The sequence below is a fragment of the Bos javanicus genome, chromosome 7 (genome assembly GCF_032452875.1).
Source record: "Bos javanicus breed banteng chromosome 7, ARS-OSU_banteng_1.0, whole genome shotgun sequence".
In the NCBI taxonomy this organism is placed as follows: Eukaryota; Metazoa; Chordata; class Mammalia; order Artiodactyla; family Bovidae; genus Bos; species Bos javanicus.
This window is the reverse complement of record NC_083874.1, coordinates 48,601,405-48,629,134: the sequence shown is the minus strand read 5'-3', so window position 1 is coordinate 48,629,134 and position 27,730 is coordinate 48,601,405. Positions and strand designations below refer to the sequence as shown.

General features: G+C 44.0%; 1 protein-coding gene across 3 annotated transcripts in view; it reads left to right on the top strand.

Annotated features, from left to right (window-relative positions):
* KLHL3 (kelch like family member 3) overlaps positions 1-27,730 on the top strand; it is a 280,088-nt gene that overhangs the window by 241,977 nt on the left and 10,381 nt on the right. For all 3 annotated transcript variants that reach the window (XM_061423600.1, XM_061423601.1, XM_061423603.1), the window contains 6 exons: positions 5,099-5,248; positions 16,622-16,739; positions 17,144-17,341; positions 19,090-19,191; positions 22,434-22,562; positions 26,468-26,608. In XM_061423600.1, coding sequence (XP_061279584.1) covers positions 5,099-5,248; positions 16,622-16,739; positions 17,144-17,341; positions 19,090-19,191; positions 22,434-22,562; positions 26,468-26,608 — 838 coding nt within the window. The remainder of the gene's footprint in view (positions 1-5,098; positions 5,249-16,621; positions 16,740-17,143; positions 17,342-19,089; positions 19,192-22,433; positions 22,563-26,467; positions 26,609-27,730) is intronic.

The window sequence follows — 27,730 nt, the reverse complement described above, 5'->3', positions numbered from 1 at the left end:
TGTGTGTTGTCTTTGTCCGGTTTTGGTATCAGGGTGATGGTGGCCTCATAGAATGAGTTTGGAAGTGTTCCTTCCTCTGCAATTTTTTGAAGGAGTTTTAGAAGGATAGGCATTAGCTCTTCTCTAAATGTTTGGTAGAATTCTCCTGTGAAGCCATTTGGTCTTGGGGTTTTGTTTTTGGGGGGATTTTTCATCGCAGATTCAATTTCAGTGCTTGTAATTGGGTTGTTCATAATTTCTATTTCTTCCGTGTTCAGCCTTGGAAGATTGAACTTTTCTATGAATCTGTTGATTTCTTCCAGATTATTCATTTTTTTTTTTGCCATATAACTGCTTTTGCTGCATCCCATAGGTTTTGAATTGTGTTTTCATTGTCATTTGTTTCTAGAAGTTTTTTGATTTCCCTTTTTATTTCTTCAGTAACCTGTTGGTTATTTAGAAATGTGTTGTTTAGTCTCCATGTGTTTGTGTTTCTTACAGTTTTTTTTCAAGTAATTGATTTCTAGTCTCATAGCATTGTGGTCAGAGAAGATGCCTGGTACAATTTCAATTTTCTTAAATTTACTGAGGTTTGATTTGTGACCCAAGATGTGGTCTATCCTGGAGAATGTTCCATGTGCACTTGAGAAGAAGTATTCTTCTGCGTTTGGATGGAATGTCCTGAAAATATCAGTGAGATCCATCTCCTCCAATGTATCATTTAAGACTTGTCTTTCCTTATTACAGAGAAGGCAATGGCACCCCACTCTGGTACTCTTGCCTGGAAAATTCCATGGACGGGGAGCCTGGTAGGCTGCAGTCCATGGGGTCGCTAAGAGTCGGACGTGACTGAGCGACTTCATTTTCACTTTTCGCTTTCATGCATTGGAGAAGGAAATGGCAACCCACTCCAGTGTTCTTGCCTGGAGAATCCCAGGGATGGGGGAGCCTGGTGGGCTGCTGTCTATGGGGTTGCAGAGAGTCGGGCACGACTGAAGTGACTTAGCAGCAGCAGTTTCCTTATTAATTTTCTGTTTTGATGATCTGTCCATTGGTGTGAGTGGGGTGTTCAGAGTCTCCTACTATTATTGTGTTACTGCCAGTGTCTTCCTCTTGGATTTATCCCTTGATCATTATGTGGTGTCCTTCCTTATCTCTTGTAACATTCTTTAAGGTCTACTTTGTCTGATATGAGGATTGCTAATTGAGCTTTCTCTTGCTTTCCATTTGCATGAAATGTATTTTTCCATCCTCTCACTTTCAGTCTATATGTGTCTCTAGGTCTGAAGTGGGTTTCTTTTAGACAGAATATATATGTGTCTTGTTTTTGTATCCATTGATCCAGTCTGTGTATTTTGGTTGAAACATTTAATTCATTTATATTTAAAGTAATTATTGATATACATGTTCCTATTGCCATTTTCTTAATTGTTTGGGGTTGATTTTGTAGATCTTTTTTCCTCTCTTGTATTTCTTGACTATGTAAGGTCCTTTAACATTTGATGTAAAGCTGGTTTGGTGGTACTGAATTCTCTTGATGTTTGCTTGTCTGAAAAGCTTTTTATTTCTCTATCAATTTTGAATGAGATCCTTGCCAGGTACAGCAATCTTGGTTGTAGATTTTTCTCTTTCAGCACTTTAAATATATCCTGCCATTCCCTTCGGGCCTGCAGAGTTTCTACTGAAAGTGTATAGGGTTTCTGTTAAGTGTATGGGGTTTCCCTTTATGTTGCTTGTTGCTTTTCCTTTGCTGCTTTTAATATTCTTTCTTTGTGTTTAGTTTTTGTTAGTTTGATTAGTATGTGTCTTGGCATGTTTCTCCTTGGGCTTATCCTGTATGGGACTCTTTGTGCCTCTTGGACTTGATTGACTATTTCCTTTTCCATGTTGGGAAAATTTTCAAAATTTTCTCATACCTTTTCTTTTTTTTTCTCTTCTGGGACCCCTATAACTCGAATGTTGGTGTGTTTGATACTGTCCCAGAGGTCTCTGAGACTATTCTCGGTTCTTTTCATTCTTTTTACTTTATTCTGCTCTTCAGAAGTTATTTCTGCCATTTTATCTACAGCTCACTGACTTGTTCTTCTGCTTCAGATATTCTGCGATTGATTCCTTCTAGAGTATTTTTAACTTCAGTAATTGTGTTGTCTGTGTTGGTATGTTTATTCTTTAATTCTTCTAGGTCTTTGTTAATTGAATCTTGCATTTTTTTTCCATTTTGTTTTCAAGGTTTTTGATCATCTTTACTATCATTATTCTGAATTCTTTTTCAGGTAGTTTGCGTATTTCCTCTTCATTTATTTGGACTTCTGTGTTTCTAGTTCATTCCTTCTTTTGTGTAGTATTTCTCTGCCTTTTCATTTTTTTTAAACTTATTGTGTTTGAGGTCTCCTTTTCCCAGGCTTCAAGGTTGAATTCTTTGTTCCTTTTGGTTTCTGTCCTCCTAAGGTTGGTCCAGTAGTTTGTGTAAGCTTCATATAGGGTGAGATTTGTCCTGAGTTTTTGTTTGTTTGTTTATTTTTCCTCTGATGGGCAAGGCTGAATGAGGTGGTAATCCTGTCTGCTGACGATTGGGCTTGTATTTTTGTTTTGTTTGTTGTTTAGATGAGGCATCCTGCACAGGGTGCTACTGGTGGTTGGGTGATGCTGGGGCTTGTGTTCAATTGGTTTCCTTTGCATGACTATTTGATACTCCCTAGGGTTAGTTCTCTGGTAGTCTAAGATCTTGGAGTCAGTGCTCCCACTCCAAAGGCTTAGGGCTTGATCTCTTTACAGACTGTTCTCAATGGATTTCCCTTCTTTGCTGAGCTTCAAAGCTGGTTTTCCTAATAGGCAAAGTCCAAGGTCACAAGCAGTAAGTGGAAGAGGCGAGGTGAAAATCCACGTCTGCCTCCCCCCAAGCCTGTGCTCTACACAACCCAGTGCATATGATGACATCCACAAGGAGACAGCACGAAGGGATTGATTTCTTTTGCAGTAGTCAAAATGTCTTTAAGATACCAGGTAGAAAACATTTTCAGTCCACCAGATGCTTATTTAATTTTGAAAAATCAATTTCTATGAAGCTGCTCTGAGAAGTAGTTTTGTGTTTGTTAATGCCTGGTGATATTCTTGAAAAAGTAGAAGCCAACTTCAGGCCATAACAGGTAGAAACTGAGAAGAAAAAGGCTCTCTTCTCTAATACTTGGTCATGAAAATCATGATTCATTCTTGCAAAAATTGTACTGGATCATTACTTACATATCTTACCAAGAGTTCATTCTAGAAGTCATATGAAGGGGAAGACTGACCAAATCAGAAAGTACCTACAGGATGGTAACCAGAATGGTGGGGCTTCTGAACTTCACATAAGGAATGACTGAACTAGCTGGGAAATAGTCAACCTTCCAAGATCTTGGCAGCTGAGAAATAAAAGGCAGAGGGAGGGAGCGTGGAGCAGGAATAGCACCTAGGCATGTGCCCATAGGGGTGGCTGCCTGAGGTTCCCAGGAGCAGAGGGCAAAAAGTCCTGTGACTGGACAAAACATCTTTATTAATCAAAATAGAAACCATTACCATCAACACATTTTTGCCAGTGAGAAATGTTTGTTTATTCCTGTAGCATAAAAATCCATGCTTCAGGATTCAAAGAACTCTTGGAAAGCGTTTTCTGCCTCCTGCTGGTGGTGGAAGTGTTTTCCCTGCAAAAAGTTGTCAAGATGCTTGAAGAAGTGGTAGTCAGTTGGTGAATATGGAGGATGAGGCAAAACTTCATAGCCCAATTTGTTCAACTTTGAAAATGTTGGTTGTGTGGTGAGTGGTTGTGATTGAGTATTGTTGTGGAGAAGAATTGGGCCCTTTCTGTTGACCAATGCTGGCTGCAGGCATTGCATTTTTGGGTGCATCTCATTGATTTGCTGAGCATACTTCTCAGATGTACTGGTTTCACCAGGATTCAGAAAGCTGTAGTGGATCAGACTGGCAGCAGACTACCAAACAGTGACCATGACCTGTTTTTGGTGCAAGTTTGGCTTTGGGAAGTGCTTTGGAGTTTCTTTGTGGTCTAACCACTGAGCTGGTTGTTGCCAGTTGTTATATAAAAGCCACTTTTCATCACACATCACAATCCAATTGAGAAATTCATTGGACGTTCATTGTTATTGTATAGTATAAGAGAAGACAACACTTCAAAGCAATGATTTTTTTTTTTTTTCATTTTTGGTCGGCTCATGAAGCACTCACTTATCGAGCTTTGTCACCTTTCCAATTTGCCGAACAACCATAGAATGGTTGGCATTGAGATCTTCGGCAACTTCTTATGTAGATGTAAGAGGATCAGCTTTGATGATGGTTCCCAGTTGGTCGTTGTCAACTTCCGATGGCTGGCCACTGTGCTCCTCATCTTCAAGACTCCTGTCTCCTTTGTAAAACTTCTTGAACCATCACTGCACTGTATGTTCATTAGCAGTTCTTAGGCCAAATGCATTGTTGATGTTGTGAGTTGTCTCCACTGTTTTACAACCCATTTTGATCTCAGATCACTCAAATTTGGTTTTTGTCTAACATCATTTCTATAGTCTAAAATAAATATAAATAGCAAGTAATTAGTCATTAGCAAAGAAAATATAAAGCGAGAAATGCACATTAAAATGATGTATAACATAACCACATTTATCTAAGAATGTATTCCAATATCAAACAGCAAAGTTCAGCAGTGCAAAACTGCAATTACTTTTGCACCAACCTAATACATTCCAATCAGGGGGCATGTGGAAAGAAGCCTTAGGGACAATAAATTGTCTTTATATTATTTACATTTACAAGAAAATACAATGTGTGAGATTGTGGGGTACTTTAATATGCCTGCCTTGCATCTTACAGATGAGGAAACTGAGGATCAGAGGAGGTAAGTAGTAGAGCTGGGATTTGATGCCAGAGCTTCATCACTTACTCCATTGCACTCTTGAGATGCAGGAGGTGGGCACCAGGCCAGAACTCTGGACCTTGGTCTTGGGGTTTGAAACAATGCGATGTGGGAATGGATGAGTGTGGGAGCACAGGAATGTCTCAGCCCAGGGAGATGGCTTAGGAAATGGGGCTGAACTCTGCCCCGGGATCACCTGTGGGTTATTACCTTTAGACAGTTGAAGAAGAAGCTTTGATAAAGAATAACAACACCTGTAAAGACTTCCTCATCGAGGCCATGAAATACCATCTGCTCCCTCTGGATCAGAGGCTCTTGATTAAAAACCCAAGGACCAAGCCCAGGACTCCAGTCAGCCTGCCCAAGGTAAGTCCCAGCCCACTACCAAGAGTTGAGACTGTGACCTGGGAAAATGGCCTTGCACACCTGTCTCCAAGTCTCTCCTCACCCGTGGCTGCCCCGCATCTCAGTTGTATTTACCACCTAGGAGATGGAGTCTGCTGGTTCTTCTCGATTCTGCCGGCACCTCTCATTTCCAGGGTCTTCCTTTCCTAAGAGTGTAAAGGTAACTTTCAGTGTCACCAGGGAGGTTTGAGAAGAACTTAGGCTCTTGTCTTCTTCTCTCTTTCTTGTTTCACACCAGGGTTTGGGCTCTATTTCATTTGGAAGCAGAGGAATGGCTGTGCAAGTTTTGACTTAGTGGTGGCTACAGCAATCTTTTCTCTAGGCCATTCTTTGAGTCAGAATAGCCCTAGTCTGGTTTCTCCCCTCACCACAGAGCCAATAGGGACAATTAGGGCTGCCAGAGGAGAGAAGGGCCCTTGAGGAGCCTGACAGGTAATAAGGCAGGGGAAAGGAATGGGGGAAATGAAAGCATGTAAGGGAGCCAGGGGGAGGGAAGGGTGAGCATAGCAGAGGACCATGATGGAGAGTCTATGCTGGGTGCTGGCTGCTCTGGTTCCCTGTGAGTCCCCTTCTCTCCCTGGTCCTCAGGTCCCTCACCTCCAGAATGAAAAGGATGCTGCAATATATAGTCTGTAAAGTTCTTTCTGGCTTGGCATCTGCATCGTCTTTCCAGGATCCTAGCATACGAAGTCTATGGGGGAGGTCCCAGCCAACCCAGGAAGAAGGGTGGAGGAGAGGGGTGAGTCATGTTGGCTCATCCATTACAAGCAGGTGAACTCGGGGGTTATGTCGACCCTCGCCTTGCCCTCTCCTTCCCCTTTGCGGTTTGCCTTACTCCTCACCTGCTGCTTCCAGGAAGGGTTTCACGGGGCTCAAGAAGCATGTTGTCCGAGACTCAGTTTTTGGATTTTCCAAGGTTTGCTGCTCCTTCTCTCCATTCTGCTGTGTGACACCAGATCATGGAGAACATAGTGGCTGCAATGTGAATTCCCAGATAATAATAGAAACATCTGGCATTATTGAGTACTTACTGTGCACCAAGCAGTGAACTGAAGGCATCACATAGAAGGTAGAAGTAATTGTCCTAGTTCAGCAAGGAGGAAGCTGAAGGCCAGAGATATTAAGGAATTTGCCTAAAGTCCACACAGCTAATGTTGTAGAACCCGATTTTGATTTGTGTTTTTCTCCCCCTCCAAACCTATTCTTGAACCCATACCATCCTGCACCTGCTCCACCTTTGTAAACCTGAGAGTTTTACCTACCTGTTTGCCACCTGTTGCCAGTGCTGGCTAGAAGGGCAACTACAGGGCATGGACTGCTGTCTGATAGACCATTTGCCTTACTGCATGTTGATGTGTTTTGTTTTGTTGGAATATTGCATTGAAATGTTTTCATGTTTTTCAAAGTGAAAATAACTTTATTATAGAAATATGTGTTCATTGTAGGTTATTAAAAGGATACTGCAATTTGGAAATAAAGTAAAAACCACCTGAAACCCCTCCACCCAGGGACAATGACTTTGGTGAATTTTCTTCTGGACATATCTCTGCACACTTATTCACAAATAAATCAAAACACACACTTTTAGATAAATGGACTCTTGCTAACGGATTGAAATCTTTTTTGTCTACTCAACCAAGTGTCACAGACTACTTTCAGTGTTATCAGTATGGGTAAAACCAGCATTTAAATTGTAATGGAGTACAGCATTTAATTATATTTATGTACTGTTATATATGTAACTATATTGATGGGCCTTTCAATAATTTCCAGTTTTAGATATCTAAACATTTACGTGTCAGATGTCCTTTTAAAGAGGGCATCTTGTTTTGGTTTGCTTTTCTTTAGTTGTGAGTAAGGTTAATCTTGGTTTCATGGGATTTTTGGCATTTATTTTGGGTGGGGCATGGAACTTTTCTGTTCATGTCCTTTTCCCATTTTTTTTTTTTTTTTGTTGGACTGTATTTTTTTTTTTATTAATGGCTTTTAGATGTGCTTTTAAAAGAGTTTAGGTCTTTGTATGTATTTTAATATTTTTTTCTTAGTTTTCAGTTTGTCTCTAAATTTGTTTATAACATTTTGAAATCCTGAAAAAATAATAGGTAGTCAAATTGATCTATCTTCTGCTTGATGCACTTAGAATTGGTTTTTGTGCAAGGAATGAGAGTAGGGATTCAGCTTTGTTTGTATGGTAAGTCATGAGCCAGTTGCCTCAAAGTTATTTTATTCAAAAGTCTTCCTCTTTCTGATGGACTTGAATGTCACCTTCAATTATGGTCTGAATTTCCACCAGCTTTGTTTCTGAAGAATACTGATTCTAAGGTACACTGTTGTATTGTTTTGTGTGCAGGCTGTTTCTTACACCCTGGGTTTTCAGCTGGCCTTGTTGCTTGTCTGTGACTTTTCTCTTTGGAAGCTGAGTTTCTCATCCTTTCTGATATCAGGGTAATGATGTGTTTTCCCGGTGAGTGTATTCTGGAGCTAATAAGTGGTGCATCACTGGCCCATTTTCTTTGTGTGGTAACCATAGCCAGTGACCTCTCCTTTTTCTAGGCTCCCCATCTGGGTGTTACGACATACACCCACAAAAAAACAGTTTTGAAAATCAAAGCCAAGTTTGTGTCTGGGTCTGAACTAAACAGCCTGACCCCCGGCCTCAGCAACATACCTTGTGCCCCTTCCCAGATACTTTGTGTATAGTTGAGCAGAGTCCACCCCTTGTTTCAGGAAGCCAAAGATGTCCCCATGTTGCCTCTACTCCTTGAGAACCATTTATTTTCCAATGAAATGTTTAGATTTCTGGGCACATAGCCTTCTACAGGCGACTGGAACCATGATTTCCTTTGAATCTGTTGAAGGGATTTAAAAAAAAAAAGGGCATGGCTACTCTTTGCCTCATTGTTCCCCCAACTTTAATCCTTGAATGATGTAAGATTGTGTTGTCCACCCTGCTTCTCAAACTCTTACTCCTGTCACCACTGTGTGGGCACTTATGTTAACAAGATCCCTGCTGCAGGGTTGAGGAATGGGGTGTGCTGAGGGGAGCTGTCACTGTGAAGATTCAGACTGTGCTCATTAAATTGTGACAGTAGTAGGTCAGTGTAGTCATATCCCTACTTTACAGAGTTTACTCAGACAGGTTAAGTAACTTGCCCAGTTACACAGCTAGAAAGTTTAGAGCTGGGGTTTTAACAAGGTCTGTTCCATTACAAATTCTTGTGCCAAACTGCTTCTAGGAACAGGTTTTCAGGTTTTGGTGACAGGTGAAAAAAGATTCTTTTCTTTCTCCTCCTTTTATTTTTTTTCTTTTTCCTTCTTTCCCTGCTTCTGTTTACTCTTTCTTCTCACCTTCCCTTCATTTTTCCTTTCTTTTTTTCTTTTTGTTTCTCAGCAAGATATTCTTTCATTACAGCACTATAATATCTCATTCATCTTATTAAGAGATGCATTTCTAATACATTTATTTCTTTAAGTCAAGACTTTATATTTTTAGCACGCTTTTAGATTCATAGCCAAATTGAGGGGAAGGTAGAGATTCCCCGTGTACCTTCTGCCCCTACAGTGTGTAGCTTCCCTCATTATCAATATCCCAGATCATTTTCTTTTAGGTTTATTGAGGCATAATAATTTATTCACAGTAAAATTTGCTTTTTTTTGGGGATGCAGTGTGATGAATTTTGACAACTATACACAGTCATATAACCATCATCTTCATCAAAATATGAAATATTTTAATCACTCTAAAAAATTCTCTTGTGGTGCTTTGTAGTCAAGCCCCTTCTCCCACCCCCACCTCTCGATGGCTACTGATCTGATTTCTGTCCTTATAGTCTTCTCTTTTCTAGAATGTCATATAAATGTAATTATGCCATATGGAGCTTTTTGATCTTGCCTTATATCTCTTAGCATCATGCTTTTGGGATTCATCCATGTTGTTTCATGTATCAGGAGTTCATTCCTTTTTATTTCTAAGGAATAGTCCATTGTATGAATGTATTATACTTTGTTTATCCATTTATCAGTTGATGGACGTTTGGTGTCCGGTCTTTTGGCTTTTACAGATAGAGCTGCTTTGAACAGTCACTTATAGATCTTTGTGTGGACATATATTTTAATTTCTCTTGGGTAAATACATTCTCTTGGGAGTAGGATTATTGGTCTGAGTGGCAACTATATGTTTAACTTTTTAAGAAATTGTTAAACTATTTGTTTAGATGATGGTGTCATTGTGCTTTCCCAGCAGCAATGTATGTGAGTCTTTGTTACTCCATTGTCTCACCATACTTGTATTATCTATTTTTTTAAAAATACAAATTGGCCATTCTAGTAGGTATGTGGTCGCATCTCACTGTGGCTTTAATGTACATTTCTCTAGTTATTGATGTCAAACATCTTTTCATGTGCTTATTTGTCATTTGTATGTTTTCTTTGGTGAAATCTGTGTTCAAATCTTTTCACATTTAAAAAATTATTTTCTAATTATTGACTTCTAAGAGTTCTTTATGGGTCTGGTCAACTCAAAGTCTTTGCTTTTGACCATGACATGGTACTAACCCCACACGGATGTTGGTAGCAGGTCTAATTGCTGAGTATGTGCCAAGCACTGGGCTGAGTGATTTACATTTATTATCTCATAGGATTGTCAAACCTGTCATCATCCTCCTTTTATGCATGAGGAAACTGAGTCTCGGGTTATGTCACCTTCTCGCCATGTATTATTATCACTTTCTGCATTATAGATTACGCTAACTTCGGTGGCTTAACACAGCAAGTGTTTGTTATCTCAGTTTCTGTGGGCAGGGATCCTGGAGGGGCTTAGCTGTATCGTCCTGGTGCAGGACCTCTTGTTAGGATGTAGTCAAGTTGCTGGTTCCCACTGCAGTCCCCTCCAGGCTCATTTAGGGAGGATCTGATTCTAAGCTCACTCTTGTGCTTGCTAGTAGGCATCAGTTCCCCACCCCATGGCCTTCTCCATAGGCTACTTGGGTGTCCTCACACATGGCAGCTGACTTCCCTCAGAGTGAGTAATTTCTACAGTAAAAGAATGGGAAAACTCACCCGTGACAGGAGCTGTAGTCTTTTAATAACTTTCTCTCAAAGTGATATTCCATTACCTCTGCTATATTTTATTTGCTGGGAGCAAGTCAGCAAGTCTAGCCCACACTCAAGGGAGGGGTGGTGATTAGGTTCCATGTCTTGAGTGGAGGAGTACCAAAGAATTTGTGATGTGTCTATAAGCATAGCTAGTAAATAGCTGAGGTGAGATTTAACAGAGTGATTCCAGACCATGCCTCCACACTTTACAAAAGCATTTTAGCTGAATACTGGGTAGAAAGAAACCCAATTCTTACCCTCTGAGAACTTTTAAAAAGTCCTTTTGAGAAACTGAGGTAGAAATATAGAAGTGGCCAAATGAGGAAGAAGAGAAGTTAGGAGACAATGGGGCTCCCTGGAAGAGTGGCCACAGGAATTCCAGGGGCCAGCAGGTTTGGGCTTTCATGAGTTCAGTCCAAGTTGGCTTTCTGACAAAGCTGACTTTGAGAAACTAAGTGGTGGAGAGAGATTTGTACTGTTCTCAGCAGTTCTCAGCAGTGAACTGTTTGCCAGCCAAATCTCCTCCCTGGAAGAAGCAAGACTCTGCCTTGAGATAGCTGCAGAGGGTAATAAGGGATTTTTTTCTTGTGCCTCATACACACTGATCATACTGACACATTCAAGCTGGAACAGCTAATAGCCTCATCTGAGCTCCCACACATTCACCACCCAGCACTTTCCCCGCGGCTGGGTTGCCATGGACAACTAGGGGCTGTCTCCCAGACACTCACAACACTCCTACGTTACCGTGTGCTGCAGATGGTGGCAGAGAAATGAGATTTCAGGAAGATGGAAATAAACCCTTTAGAGATGTACTGAATCTGGCCCTTTTCACTGTCATCTCAGTTCAGCTGACATCTCTATTAAACTTTTAGATGACACCAAAAGCTCATTTGGGCTGATAGTGGGTGGCTTCCTCCTAGGTTGGGCTGTCAGAAGGTAGTGTTGGAACCAAGGCTTGTTGGCAGGGTGGGTCAGATGACTGCTCTCCTGGGCCAGGCTGGTGAGTGGCACTGCTCTTCCCTCATCTTGATCCTTCCAATAGACCCAGGCTGTACCTTGGAAAATGCTCTGCGGTCCTGAAAAAGCCCCATCAGTATTCCTGGAGTTATTCACTCTCCCATTCACAGATCATAAGTATCCTTTTCTACCGTTTGTTGAGAATCTGTTTTTTTAGCAACTGTTTTAAATGGTAGTAATGATGCTGGTGTTGATCTAATAATAGAAGCTAACATTTAGTGTGTGCTCTTTACCAAGCACTGCGCTAAATGACTTATATCATTTAAGCCTCCTGACACCCAGGAGGAAGTATCCTGTCATCCTGGTATTTTAGGTAGTGGAAGTGAGCTTGGCAAGGGTAAGTGGCTGCCCATGTTCGCACAGTGAGTTAGTGATGGGGCTGGTGTTTGAGCACAGATGTGTCTGACCCCAAAGTCCATTTCCCACTCGTGTTCTCCTCCCCCGGATATTGCTCTTGCGTTGCTGCTTCTCCACCCCTCATTTTTGCATCCTGGCTGTCAGTCCTTGCCTGGAGCACCTGTTGCTCAGGAACCTGCTGGGACAAGTCTCCTGCCTCAACCTCGACATGCTCCTTCGGATGAATTTTTGGTGTTAGCCCTGCGGCCCCACGCACCAGGGTAAGAGAGACTCGCTTCCTGCCCTGGCCCGAGGGACCGACTGGCTGGGCCTGCCTTCTGCCCAGGTCACCGGTCGTGGAAGAGAGTTTGGACACACACTCTACCTTTGCCTGATGAACACAGTGTTCAGAGCCTAGTTCATTCCACTCACCTGAGTGCAGAGTCTATGATTTAGGGTCTGGGTCCTGCTGGGGAGTTCTGTGCTGTTCACTTACTGCCCTTTTCCTGGCCAGTCTCTGCTCCCTAAATGGCTCTTTGTATAGAGCAGTTGTTAGATCCTAAGGAGGGGCAACAGGCTTGGCTCCCAGGTCACACTGGTAGAGTCAGACTCATCCAAGTGAAAGAAATAGTATGACGTGTTTTTGTTTTTAAAAGCCATCTTGTTATGCTGGGAATGAAGTTTCCTTCCTAAGAAATCAGATAGTCTTTCCGTGGTCTCTCTAACATCCCTGAAGCAAACGACCACTTGGCTTTTATTTTATTTTTTTTTAATTTAATTCATTAATTATTTATTTATTTAAAATGAGGGTGTTTTCCTTGGGAGTCTATCCAGTAGCTGTGCCCTGTCGAGTCTGGCTCACCAATGTTGTGTCACCCAGAACTCCCTCCTCACCAGGAGATCTGCAGCCTTCTACACAGTGATGACTGAGACTTGGAGTCAGGACCCTGGGTGCCCTGTTGGACTCCCAAGTACACTGCTGATCTTGAATGTGATTAAGTTTGGTCTAGCATGATTGTTAGCCTGGAACCAGTTCTTTAGTTATTTTGTGATTCCCATATGACCACTGATAGTTCTTAACTCAGAGTTAGTTGCCTTGAAGGACAAATGTTGAAAATAGTGATCATTAAACAAGCTGATTTGATTCACTAATTCGTGTTAAAGACATTATACATCTTTAGTAAAGTGAGACTTAGGATGTTGGGGAAAGAAAGAAATATGCCTATTGGACTCTTTGGGCCTGAGTTTTTCTGGAAATGTCCAACGTGGGCTTAAAAGAAAGAATGGATCAAGTCTCTTCTTGCCCTGACAAACTGTGGTTTCTTTAGGTAGCTGGAAGTTTACAGTTTCAGAGATGTAATACACGTAGACTCTGGGGAATACTCGTTTTTATCTAATTGGTTGCTAGGTTCAGGTATCTATGGAAACAACTATCCATTAGTTGTCAAGATAGGAAATTTGTTCTTTTTTACACTGCACAATTACATGGCAATGAGCATAGTGCTCCATGTATGATGGCTTTTTGCAAGACCTGCCATAGAAATTGGGTTTCTTATGCTTACGAGAGAAGCAGAAAGCACACCTATTCCTCCCTGTGCCTTGAGCTGCCTCCACATTTTCAGAAACCAGTGATTTGCAAAAACCTCATAATTGCTCTTCCCAGATCATTGTACAGCCTCTCATCAGTGGTTTTATGAGCTCAAAGGCAAGTTTATTTTGAAAACCTTCTTCTGTATCATTTTTGTCTGTGTACATAAAATTTTTGCATTTTCTTTAGTATTGTTTCTGTGTTACTATGGAAATTCACAGAGACGAGTGCTGGATTTTCTCCAATGTGAATGTACTGATATCTCCCTACTTTGGTGGAAGATAGTTTCTGGGACATGGTTAAGTCACCCGAAGCTTTGCCTTTTTTTGTTTATGTCAGAAGCCTTGATAGCTTCTACAAAGAATTGATAGCTTCTGTCTTCTGGTGGTTGAATCAAAAGATGGGAAAAGCTCCCCCTTTCTCTTTTTGTTTGTTTGCCTCAAATTCTGTCACTAGAATTGTAATCTGGTGTCCAACATGTCTTAATCCAAGAAAGAGATATTCTGGCTAATTTTTTTTTAAACTGTGTGTTTTTTCATTTAACTCTTTGCATGTGGTCTTTACTATTCATTTATTCTAAATAAATATCTGAGTCATTACTTTTAGCTGGTACCCTAAGGCCCAAGGATTATCTTTAGTAATTGGGGCAGATATTTTTTTGTTGTGCTGGCAGGGCTAACTGTCTAGAAGGGGAGACAAAGTTACCAGACAGAGCATAAAATTGGGCACTTTTAGTGGGAGAACCCTGGGTGTAAGTGATCTTGGGGAAGGACCTGTGATTCAGCTTTGGAGGTCAAGAGGTTCTCGTGGAGGAGGTGATGTGTAAATTGAGACCTGAAAGATAAGCAGGTGTTAGAGGAGGGGGATCAGGTTGGGGAAGAGTATTTTAAGGAGAGGAAACAACTTGTGTGAGAATTTTGGGTACTTGAGGTCATTGCAGAAAGAAAGCTAAAAACTGGTTTTATTCCTGCTGCTAAGTCACTTCAGTCGTGTCCGACTCTGTGCGACCCCATTCCTACTTAGCCCCCAAATCAGATATCAAAGAAAATCCTTGAAATGGTTTGACTTCGTTTGAACTTTACCAAGGCAGTACAAATTCTAGGTATGTTTATAAACTCAGGTCATTCAACCCTGGAGGAAGAAGTTGGGAATTGTCTGAAGTTTGCCAGGAGGCTGTGTTCATTAACGTCCCCTCTTGAACTATTCGTGGATCTCAGCCAAGAATTACCGATAGGAAATAGTGTAGAATTCTGCATCTCTATGAAAAGGACTGCTCCTGACACAGAGCAGCGGACCTCCTGAGCACAGGAAAGGCAAATGCAGAACATTTCTTTCTGGAGGCAACGGCATCCCCGAGCCTGGACTATGTGTCCTGGGTTCCTCTGGGATCGTCCAGAAGTCAGAACTGAATTCTGAGTTTTTGAACACTGGTCACTCACATTTGGTCACAGAGGAGCTGCAGACTAACTCTGATGACCATTGACCACCCACATGGGCGGTGGGTGAGCCTGATTCTAGAATCCTGGGGCATAAATAATTGATCTTGAGCAGTGGTGGTCAGCCCTATATCTGTCTCCCTCTATGGTGGATAATGTTCAGCTGAGGGATGTGCTGACACAGATTTCAATGATCACTCTCCTCCCCAAAATCACTTTGAGGAGGAGTATATAACACTATGATAAGTATAATGGCAAAAATGGTTAATGGCACATCATCAGGAAATCCCTATATTTGCGGGAGTAAAACAGTGGTTATCAAAGTATGACTCTTGGAATTGCAGCATCAACATCAACTTGTTAGAAATGTGTATTCTCAGGCCCACTTCAGACCTACTAAACCAGAAACTCTGCGGGTGAGGCCCAGCAGTTTGTGTCTTAACAAGCCCTCAAGGGGATTCTGATGCACACTGAAGTTTGAGATCCACTGGGGTAAATAAGACAAGCCTCAGGTAATGAGAACCTGTGACTTATATTGATTGTCTGCCTGTGACTTCATCTCTTTCTCTGCACTTAAGAAAGCATATTGGAATGAGTGAGTGAGAGTAATGTCATTGTGGGACAGCCATGAATTTTGTATAAGCTTATTGAAATATGTAAAATTTTGTTAACTCTGGTGCTTTAATTTTTATTTATTAATAGCTCATGACAATTGTCATAGCAATGGGGATACCACAATGGAGTGATGACGTTCTGTTGCTACAGCCAAAACAGTGACTTTCATTTTTTTGTTTGTTTTTAAATACTACATCCTACACTAACAAATATGCCTAAATTGCTTTCCAGGAGACACATACATGTATGTATAACCAGAATAAGTATTTTATGAGATAACATCCTTATGGTATTTTCTGTGCTGTTCTATTAAAAGTGTGCTGATTGAAACTTTTCAAAATTGATTTCATGACACACCAAAGAAATGTGACCTGGAGTTTGAAAACCATTGTGTAGTGAGCTGTCCTGGCATAGACCCTGTCTTTAGAGTGGGGCAGTGAGTAGCGGGGAGGGGCTGCCTTCACCTCTGTGTCAGATGCACTTGGCTTTCAGTCTCTCTTCTGCTGCTCTTAGCTGTGTGACCTTGGGCAGTTTCCCTATATTCTCTGAGCTTTACTTTCCTGACCTATCAATGTGGATGGTAATATCTACCTCACTGAGTTGTGGTGACAGAGGAATGACAGCATACTTCACATGATGACTGGCAGTGGCAGCTACTACCTTACTTGTAGAAATAGTACTAGTAACATTATTTTTCAGAACATCATCAGTTACATACATTTTTGTGGTAACCACCACAAAACAGTGTTTTACAAATTTTTTCCCATACTCCAATAAGTACCCCTTACAGTCTATGCATTCAAAAGTACTTATGAATTAATTTTATCTTAAACATGCATCCAAATTCTATACTCTATTCCAAAATATATTCAGTTGTTGAGAGATATATATGAATATGTTGTTTCAATATAAAATGTAGTCTCCTTGCCCCTGGTCCTTAAGGACATGCAGATTGTAGAAGATGCCCCGAGTGGCTGCACATGCCCTCAATACAACTGTGAGTAGGGACACTTGGGAAGCATAGACTTAATGGTTGTGTTTCTGTGGGAAGATGTTCACTAGATTTTTCTGGAATATTCATACCTGTTGGTGATCAGGGGCAGCATCTTCATGTATGTAGCCCTGTAAACTGGCATTTCAGATCGTCCACGGACCCTGAGCAGTGAGCATGTATGTAGCAGGGGTTGGTGACCCATGAGTCTGGATGTTGGGGCAGCCAGCTAATGTCCACTTGTCTCTCTGGAGGTCATGATCGTGGTTGGTGGCCAGGCACCCAAGGCCATCCGCAGCGTGGAGTGCTATGACTTCGAGGAGGATCGCTGGGACCAGATCGCTGAGCTTCCCTCCAGGAGATGCAGAGCAGGTGAGCCACATGGTCTCCCGGTGTGCTGGCTGCCCCCTAGCCCCCACTCCCACACTGCAGATCTCTGCTCCCTGTTTCTGAAAACATTGTGCATTCCACACTCCCTTCCCTTCCCTTCCCAACCTGCACACTTTCTAGCTGTACCTTCTGGGATCAGTTCTTATGTGCTTAGGGACTTTAGGCTAATGCAAATATTTGCTTGACACAAACAAAATTAGCAATGCAAATCCGAGAAGAAATCCAATGAGTCCCATAGCGACTTCCAAATATCACAAGTTGGAGATCACCTTCTTGTTAAACTATCAGTATTTACATGCCTGCCTCATTCCCACTTTGTCACTTATCGAAATGTGAGTCATCAGCCATTTGAGATGACCCTGATGCCTTGGTTTCCTGTGCCTCAGGTGTGGTGTTCATGGCTGGCCATGTGTATGCTGTGGGCGGGTTCAATGGCTCACTGCGTGTGCGGACAGTGGACGTGTATGATGGGGTGAAGGACCAGTGGACGTCCATCGCCAGCATGCAGGAGCGCCGGAGCACGCTGGGTGCAGCTGTGCTCAATGACCTGCTCTATGCCGTGGGGGGCTTTGATGGCAGTACTGGTAGGTCCCAGACTCACTCACCATCCAGCCTGAGACATGCACTCCATGTTACTCTGGTTTGAAGCTTCCCAGGTGGCACAGCAGTAAAGAATCCTCCTGCCAATGCAGGAGACATAAGAGACGCAGGTTCGGTCCCTGAGTTGGGGAAAATCCCCAGGTGTAGGAAATGGCAACCTGCTCTGGTATTCTTGCCTGCAGAATTCCATGGACAGAGAAGCCTGGCAGGCTACAGTCCAAGCGGTCACAAAGAGTCAGACACAACTGAATAACTGAACCCACAAGCCTGGTTTGCTTAGCCAGCTCTTGGGCCAGCCTTTGGTCTCTCTGTAGCTACTGTCCCAAGAACATACCCATCCTTCCTCCGCTCCCAGCTTGTGTGTCAGAGTCACACCTTCCTACATACACAGTACCATCCATGTGCTCTCATTTCTAGGTTCCAGGAAGTACCCCACCCTCAGAAGAGGCCCTTTTGTCCTTTCTAGTGTCTGGGAACTCATTTAATCCACAGATAAAACATAGAGCAAGCTCAACTGGAGGGTGTCTCGGGACTGTGATCTGAACCCTCTGCTGAATAGATGGGAGAGCTGAGGTTCAGTTGTGGGAAGAGGCTTGGCTTGAGTCACACAGCCTTTGTCCCTTGCCCTTTCTGCCACCCCACCAAAGCTGTGCAAGACTGTGACACTGCAGAAGCGTCTCCTTGCTCCTGGTGTCCATCTCGTTCCAAAGTCAGAATCAGAAACTATTAATGCTAGTGGACATGGACTTGGAGAAATTATCTCATCTCTTCTTATATCTCCAGGTGGATGTCTCTGTAAACACTTAACTCTTTTGGTCCCCAGTGACATGAAAAACAATACGCTATATCCCTCTGAAATTTCATTTCTGTCTTCACTAGTTGGTAACCTTTTTCAACCTTCTCTTTGCCTCTTTCATGTAATTCCAAGTTATATAGCCCCTCCAGAGGCTGCTTCTAGTGAGGGGGGACTAGGAATAAAGAGAACAAAGGATAGTGGGGCATTGTTTCTTTTAGGCATTACTTTTGACTGCTAGTGGAAAACCTGACTAAACCACAGCTTAAACAAATGAGAGCTTTTGTTTTACTTGTGAAACAAAATCAGAGGTTGGCAGTTGCTGACTTGGTTTAGTTGTTCAAGGATCTTGGGCCACGATCTTGCAGAGTCTCTTGGACTTGTCCTCATGGTCACAAGGTGGCTGTTACAGCTCTTGCCAATACATGTGTATTCCAGGTAGCAAGAAGTAGTGGGGTGGGGGGAAGAGGGCAGGGCTGAGCAGGGGGCCTCTTATTAGAAAAGCAAAGGCTACTTCAGAAATCCTGCTTAGATTGGATTGACTTGGTCACCCCCAGCTCTAAGGAAGTCTGGGAAGACAAGTTTTCATCTTTTTAGCCTCTAAAAATTGAGGAAGACAAGGGGAAAGAGGGTTGCAATAGGTGTTCAGTGAGGCAGTCTCAGGTATTTAGTCCATTCTGTGGTTTTATGATTTACTTCAGACCCTCGGTCTTCTCACAGCCCACTCTCTAGGTCAGGTCTTAGTGGTCCCCTCAGGCAGACACACTGCAGGTGTGTTTATGGAGGTGCCATGGGATGCATGGGGGAGGCAGAGGTAGTGCTGAGTCATACTCCCCCGGGTTTTCGGCCCCAGGTCTGCACTCTTCCCCCATCCTCACTCCCAGCCCAGCAGGGTGAGGCCTGGCACCACAGAAACCTCACGAGTCACTTGTCTCCCAGGCCTGGCGTCGGTAGAAGCCTACAGCTACAAGACCAACGAGTGGTTCTTCGTAGCCCCGATGAACACGCGCCGGAGCAGTGTGGGCGTGGGCGTCGTAGAAGGTAAGGAGGGACAGCGGATGGCTTCTGTTCCTGCCCTGGCCCCCCGGCCTTCTTCCCGTGTCCTGGCTCTGTTCCTCCTCTTACTGCCGAGTTGGGTACTAGTACCCTGATTAGCGGATGAGAGGAGTTGAGACTCAGAGAGGTGTAGCTACTGGCCCAAGGCTAGAAAGTAGGTGAGCTGGACTGCGGGTACTAGGAGGAGCCTAGAGGAAAAATGCTGGGCTCTCGTTTTGGCTACTTATCTATATTACAAGTTGGGGAGTCCAGAGTCAAGATATAACCCAGGAGTATAATGTGTTTGGGAGGGTGAGAACCAGTTGTTTAATCAATTTTGTCCTCATATGTTATGTTGAGCATTGTCAGCAGAGCCCTGAGTGAGGCGGGTGCCTTTCCCCAGTTCTGATTAGTCACTGAAGGGAATGTTGGTGCTGGGTCCTGCTGTCAGGAAGGATGTGTGTGGTGAGGTAGGAAGAGGGGTGAGGTCTGGGGCCTGGTTAGACAGTGCACTGGAACTCCAAGTACCTTCATATCCAGTTTCTCATTTTGTTCCTAAAACTCTCTCAAAGGAGAAGGGCAGGACTTGGATTTTCTCCATTCTCCAGAAGGGGAAACTGAGTCCCAGAGGAGTAATCAGTGTGCCTGTCCCACACTGGTAAACAGCACAGCCGCTCCTTGAAACTAGGTCTCCAAATTCTAACTCAGACCATTGGCAAATGTTATTAATAACTGACAGGAGTTTTAGAAATATGTATGATTTCAACATATTAAAGCATAGAATATTATTTGGACTCAACTGTTATACTTACAGGACAACACTGACTTATTAGCCTGTCTTGAAGTGGGAATTTAGCTGAGAATCTGTGCATTCACACAGGTACACAGGCATTTTCTCTTTCTCACGTATACACACAACTCACACACGTGCTTCAGGGAGAGTATCAGGCAGGGAGTTAGACCTTAATAGAAATGTAATTTTCTCTTGCTGCATTTCTTGGTCTGTACCAGTATTACATAGTTTAAATTTTAATTTAAAAGTATATTGTTCTAACACACAGAACAAGTCACCTTAGTGAGTGCAAGGATTTTGTCCTCCTACCAAGATAAATTGTTTCTTGCAATCTCATCCTCCTGGTGAAACAGAAATTGATTTGTCTGCCAAGCATAAGTGCTTTGTCTAGCCACCTTCCCATTTCCCCCCTTGCTCCTTAGTCAGGAATATCAAACAATAGAGTAGGGGTTAAAAATAGTGTATCCCTGAAAGGAGAAACCTTGAGTGGGTATTTTTTCAGCTGACACAGGGTTGAGATGGTTGATGGGAGTTAGAGGAGATGCCTGCATGATGCTCATCAGAAATACTCCCCCTGACCCCCTTGACAGAGGCTTCTGTAAGCATGTTCTACATGGCAGAAGTGCTGTGTGGTAGCACACCCCGTCAATACGGAGGACAGACTGGGGGTTTATTTATCTTGTCCATCCTGAATTTGAAGCTGTTTCGGCTGCTGCCTCCCTCTCCTCATCTCCTTACCACGGCGTCACAGCCTGACCGACAACTAGGGACAAAAACAGGAAAACCAGGATCTTTAGCTACCAGCTGTCCTGAAGAATCTCTGTAGGAAAAGGGACAGTGAGGCTGAGAGATGAGGCAGAAGCTCCCAACAGAGCAGAGATGATGTATTTCAGAGACTGGGGTTGCCTTCAGGAGCGTCTTGTCTCCTCCACACCCCTGGCCTGTCTCCTCCCTTGTGAGGGATAGCTGGCCAGGCAGGTGGTTACCTCTGAGCCAGCACACCCCGAGAGTAGCCTGGGTCCTGGGGGAGCCTATCTGAGTCAGGGTTTTGCTCTCTGGCTGGAGAGTGAAAGGGCCGGTTGAGAGGGCTCTGAGGCAGAAGACAAAACCAGGCTCAATGATAGAAGAAATAATTTTACATTTGATGCAGTAAAGTCTTGATGGTAAAACATGGTTCTTAGCCTGAGAATCTCTTTCTGACTTTAAATAATTGCAGATTTTTCACATACTGGTTGTACTCTTGGTGTCTTTCCATTAAGAAAGTACATATTGACCAAAAAGAATCTTTTGATTAGGTAACCTTTTAAGTAGATTTGCATCTGGTGGTATTTATTTAGCCTGCAGCTAGTATACATCCTTATTATACACTTATTACAGTGTAGATCCTTATTATAACTCCAGGGTCCCCCATTGAACTGAGAGCTCAGATGAAGTAGGACCCCCCCACACCCAACACACACACACACACACACACACACACACACACACACACACACACGGAATCCCACTGCATTGTAAGACTACATGTTAAACCCAAATGTTCAAATCTCTCTGGGAGAGCTCAAATACCAGTTTCCTGCCCCCTTGCCCAACCTCACCACCATCCTTAGGCCAAAATGATGCTCTTCGATAATAGCTTATGGTACTTTATTTTAAAAATAGGTGATGGTCAGTGGAAAGTAACACAACATTGTAAAGCAATTATCCTTCAATTTTTTTTTAAGTTTAACTTGAATGTAATCCAATAGATCAATATTTTTCTTTAGGATTACATTTTTTGTTTTTGGTTAAATAAACCTTTGCCTATTCCAAGATAAAGAAAAAAAAAAATAGATGATGGTACTTCCAGGTTCTTGTGCATGGCTCAGAAATTATAAGGGGATCTGCAGATCAATTCCAGCCACTCCAGCCCAGAGTGCACACAGAGCACTCCATTCACACATTTTGCCTGCCTGGGTTGTGGACAGAGTACAAAGCATGGGAAGACAACGTTTGGGTTCCTGTTGGAGAATATCTTTCCATATTTGTTCTGTCTGCTGTTGTGAGTCTTTAGCCAGAAAGTCTGCCAGCCTGGCTGCACGAGGGGCCCTTAAACTTTCCATCTCCCCGGTGCCTTGTTCTGGAGAAGATCTAATATAGTTCACCAGTGAGAATATGTTGAGCCCTGGTGATGCCAGGCCATAGCTTTGCATTGGGTGTTGAGGTGCTTTTTGAGATAAAGCTTCTGTACTGCTTTGAGGAGGAGCCCAGGGCTTAAGAGGAAGTAGGAGGCAGAATCATGAAGGATGCTTGCTCTGGTTGGGAAGTAAGTTGGTTGGTCTTCCTGGGGAAGGAGCTCTGAACCCTGATGGAGGTGAGGGTGTGCCAGTGGGTTACAGGCAGAATTTCAGCTATGCTCCAGTTCCATGCCAGGGTCTGAAGCACCCCCGACCCCTGGCCACTTTGTCTGTTGCAGGGAAGCTGTATGCTGTTGGGGGCTATGATGGGGCCTCTCGCCAGTGCCTGAGCACCGTGGAACAGTACAACCCAGCGACCAATGAGTGGACATATGTGGCAGACATGAGCACTCGCCGCAGTGGCGCAGGTATGGGATGGGGGTTGGGAGTTGGGGTTCCGGGGGCAGACCGTGTTTGTTCTCACTGGTGGGTCTGGAGGCCAAAAGCTTAACATTCTACCTTATTTTCCCTCCCTCCTGTCTGCTTTCAGTGTATATAATCCCACTCGCACCTTTGCAGTGAGTTAACCTTTCTCAGGGGGATCCCTTTGTAGAGAACCAATGGGATCACATTCCCTTCATTGTCATCTCTTCCATTTGTTTGGAGGTGTCCACATCTCTTGAAAGTGAAACTTGCTGTGTGCCAGGTGCTGTCCTAATAAGCACTTTCTATGCCTCATTTACGGAGAAGGCAATGGCACCCCACTCCAGTACTCTTGCCTGGAAAATCCCATGGATGGAGGAGCCTGTTGGGCTGCAGTCCATGGGGTCGCTAAGAGTCAGACACAATTGAGCAACTTCACTTTCACTTTTCACTTTCATGCATTGGAGAAGGAAATGGCAACCCACTCCATTGTTCTTGCCTGGAGAATCCCAGGGACAGGGGAGCCTGGTGGGCTGATGTCTATGGGGTTGCACAGAGTCGGACACGACTGAGGCAACTTAGCAGCATGCCTCATTTATGTTTAATCCTCATCACAACCCTGCAGGGGTTCACAATATAGCTCACACAACGTAACTCCACTCAGCAGGTTTAGAAAGTGAGTCAACCAGGGGTTAGTTAGCCCAAGGTCTTGTCATTCGTCATTTTCATTAGTCACTGGCAGAGTCAGGATTCCTACTCAGGTCTGTCTCCCTTCAAAGTTAGCTTTTTCTGACCTCAGGTTATCTGAGTCTCGTTCTTATGAAGTCCCAGTCTTCCCTGGAAAAGCTAAAGCTTGCCTGTCTTTGTCTTAGGGGGTCAAAAGTCAGGTTTGTATTTGGAGATAAACTGGTGTCTCTTCCCCAACTTTTCTTCAGATCAGCCCCCTTCCTGACGTGGGAGGAGAATAAATCCCCATGTGTGGCCCACTTTGGCCTCCTGGGGGAAGACCAGGAGCTTTGGGATTTTCCAGGAAGTGGAGCAGCAGCCCCTCCTTCCCTGCTTTGTCTGCTCCATTCACGTGGGGGCCCAGGGGAGAGGGTCTGGGAGGGCAGACGGAGGCTCTGGGGGCTGGGCACCGGCTCTCTGTCCCCGGTTCCTGTGGCAGTGGTGACGGATGACCACCCTCGCTGGCGGGTAGGCCATGTGACTTCTGGGAAGGGAAGCCACAACTGAAAGCTTTTCCCCACAATGTTATTACTTTATCTTTTTTGTATTTTTGAAGATTGAGTTGTGATCTCATTTATACCACCAAACACATGACCACATCCTCAGCATTCCTTGAAAATTAGGCTGTTTTATTTTATTTTATTTATTTATTTATTTATTTTTTTTACTTTTCTTTTTTTTTTTTTTTAATTTTATTTTATTTTTAAACTTTACATAATTGTATTAGTTTTGCCAAACATCAAAATGAATCCACCACAGGTATACATGTGTTATTTTTTTACGCTGTTTTAATGTTTTTCAAGAATCACTGTATACTCACTCACTAGTTAGAAAAAAAAAAGCTGTATGATTCCATTTAAGAAGCATTTGTGTTTGGAAGGCTATTTTTAGGGAGCTCGTCTCTGCCGATCCTGACAGGTTGGTCCTTCCTGAACACGCAGCACATGCCTGGAGGGCAGGAGGTCTGGACCTTGGTTCTGGGTCCACTCGAGTGTGCTATGTGGTCTTGGCCTCCACTTTTTCAGGTGTGAAATGAGTGGGTTGCAGTAGGTATTCCTGAGGGTCCAGTTCAATTCACGTCTCCTGGTTCTCCTTCCTTCACAGGGCTCTTTTAGCAATTTCAGTTGATAGTATTGCTAGAGTCTTCTTTTTCTTACTGGAAATCCTATGTGTGACTGAGGTGTGAGAGCTAGTGGTCACAGCCCAGGGAGCAGGGGCAGCTCCTCAGGAGCAGAGCAGCACCCTGAGGTGTGTGGCTGTTCCCAGGAACACCTGGAGCAGAAGGTGTGGAGGGGCGGCCCTGAGCAAAGCCAAGCACAGAGCCACCTCAGAAAGTTCAGCCTCCTTCTGTGGATAGAGCTGCCTCTGGAGGCCTTACTGCTCTGTGTTGGGCTGCCCAGGGGTCACTGCTGAGTGGATGTCCCTCAGGTTATTCGTGCCTCTCACCTGGGCCAGAGGCCCTGGATGGTGACGAGGGAGGCACAGTGACCTCAATTCAGGGGGCGTCTCCTTCCCCGAGATGGATTCTTTCCTCAGTGCCCTGGCCTCAGGATCCCGGGGCAGCGTTTCTTTAGAGCTTCACCTCCCTAAGATCCGGGGACGCCTCCCCTCTGGAGCTGGGCACCCACGTACTTGTCCTAGTAGGTGTTCTCTAAAGACCCAGAGACCCTGGCACATGGGCCCCGGTGGCTCACACTGTTCACCTCTGCGTGAACTTTAGCAGAGGAGGCCGCAGAAGGGCTTGGTGTCCCTGAGTGCCTCCTCAGCAGGGGTGGGCAGTGCCAGCAGATGTCTGTGCAGAAAAGAGGCCATCTCTAGGTTCCAGCGTGTGCTTGTTCCTCTGAGCATGGAGAAGGGGAAGGTGAGGCAGCTTGGGAACACAGTGAATTGTATTTATTAACAGGAGTTCATCAGATAGCCACTGTTGATGCAACACCACCATCTGCTGTTAGTTTAGGGCAACTGCGAGGAACCATTTGCACCCTCGCATAATTACTGGTGGGATTTTATACGTCTTGTCATTCAAGCAGTATTTGTTGAGAACCTACTATGTGCCATCAGGCACAGGGCAACCGACATGATAAGGCAAGCGTGGTTCTCGTCCACGTGAAGTTTATATTCTGGAAATTGAGACCTTGGGTCTGAAACCTGTCTGCACGTTGCAATCACCCGAGGCACTTTTTCTGATTCCTGGCCAATGTCTCTTGGAGTGAGGCTGTGGAAATCTATGTTTTCAAAAATTCCCCAGCTAATTGATCTGCAGCCTGTCCATGGAGTAGAGTAGTCGGTGGTCCACTGAAACTACCCATCTAGTCCGGCTCCCTCACTGTACACATGCGAGAACCAAGGCCTTGAAAGGGCAGCACCACCTGGTGGGCAGGTTAGAGACACAGGTCCAGAACCCAGGTATCCTGGCCACCATGTCAGCTGCCTTTTCTAGGGCACTGTGCCACCCATCTGCTTTCTGGATTTTATTTCCTTGATTGTATTGTTGTTGTTCAGTCTTGTCCGACTCTTTGTGACCCCATGGACTGCAGCACGCCAGGCCTCTCTTCCTCATCCTCTCCTGGAGTTTGCCCAAGTTCATGTCCATTGCATTGGTGATGCCATCCAACCATCTCATCCTCTTGTATTAAAGGATGACATCCTCTTGGCTTGTATTAGAGAATGTCAAAAGGTTATGCTGAAACCTATAAACGATGCAGTCCTGGCCCTCAGCTGAGGCTTATCACTACCGAGAGTGGTTCAGGGCCCCTCTGCCACTTAGGAGAAGAGCCCAGGGGCAGAAAGGATGGCTTCTGATTCCAGATAAGCAGGGAAGTCTCAGCAGTCATGATCTCAGCACACCTGCTGTGTCGTTTCCATTTGAAGTCTCTTTACTACACACACACACACACACACACACACACACACACACGTGTATTATGTATATTTTTACGTGTCTCTAAATAGAAATGAGGTCATATTTGCCTTCTATTTGGAGGTTTTCTGGTTGGCGATTTTATGAGGCAGGCAGGGTGTCATTATACTTGTTTTACAGACGAGGACCCTGAGTTCTAGAGAGACAAAATAGCACTCCCCCTGTCACCCTGCTGGTGATGACTGTCCAGGATGGGTGCCAGGCCTCCTGGTTTCTGGTCGTGGCAGCCAACCTGAGGCTGGGACTCTGTGCTCTGCCTTTCAGGGGTTGGGGTCCTCAGTGGGCAGCTGTACGCCACAGGTGGGCACGATGGGCCCTTGGTGAGGAAGAGTGTCGAGGTTTACGATCCTGGAACAAATACCTGGAAGCAGGTGGCAGACATGAACATGTGCCGACGCAATGCAGGTAATATGATGGCTCCTTCCTGTTTTCCTTATGGGGAGGTTGTGGGTGTTTTCTCCTTGCAAACACTGGCCGTAAAAGAGGCAGAACGGAGAGCTCCTGTGGCCTGGGGCTGAGCTTGTATCCTGAGCAGGGAGTATCCATTTGCTGGGCAGGGAGAGCATGGAACCCCCAAAGCTAGCCAGAGGGCCCCCTCTTAGAGGCAGAAGGTTCCTTCCCTCCCAGTGAAGCATGAGGAATTTCACTGCACATGGATGGACTCAGACCCAGAGGAGCAGTGTGCCCAGGCCCAATGGCTTTGTTGGGCAGCTAAGCCTGGAGCTGTGTGGACAGGGCCACACAATGACACTTAGTTCTATCTTTTCTTTGCCGATGTCTGAGAACCTCTCACTTCCCCCCAGAAACTGATTTCCTTCCTTTCAGTGGCATCCATGAAAGGATTTGTGATCCATTCTCCAAAAGGACCACTTTCCTTATTCTCTTGTTTGTATTTCCTGTCTCTCCTTCCCTTCCCTTCCCCTCCCCTTTTCCTTCCTGTAGGAATGATTTTCCTTAGAGTGTTTAGAGTTTTGTTCCTGGAGATTGATACCTCTATTAAACCATTTCCTTTTAGACCTTTGCCCTATGGGTCATGTCTTATGTTGGTATATCTTGCTTTATGCCTTCTCACTCTATCCAAGTGTTAGCTTAGCCCAACTTCCCTGGCTGGAAATACAAGCAGGTGACTTTCAGGCATACTTATTTCCTTTATACTCAAATTACCTGTTCGCTAAACCCATTTGCAGCTGACTTGTTGAAAGTGTAAATAGAGGGGAGTTTATTAATTTGCTCATTGTCTAAGCCTGCTGTGATATAACCTGGCATTTGGCCTTGAGCCACATGAATGAGGAATTACAGAACCTTCAAGGCAGCTAATGCAAGGATTAGGTTTAGATGTAAATGCATGTGTAAGCACACATTCGCATATAGATATTTCTATTTTTTATAACAAAAATAGAATCTTGCTGTAATACTGCTTTATTAAAACCTGCCTTTTTAGATCCACTTTACAATCTTTTATGAATATCTTATTATAACACTAAGCCTATTTACATAATATTATTGTAAATGGCTGTAACATAATTT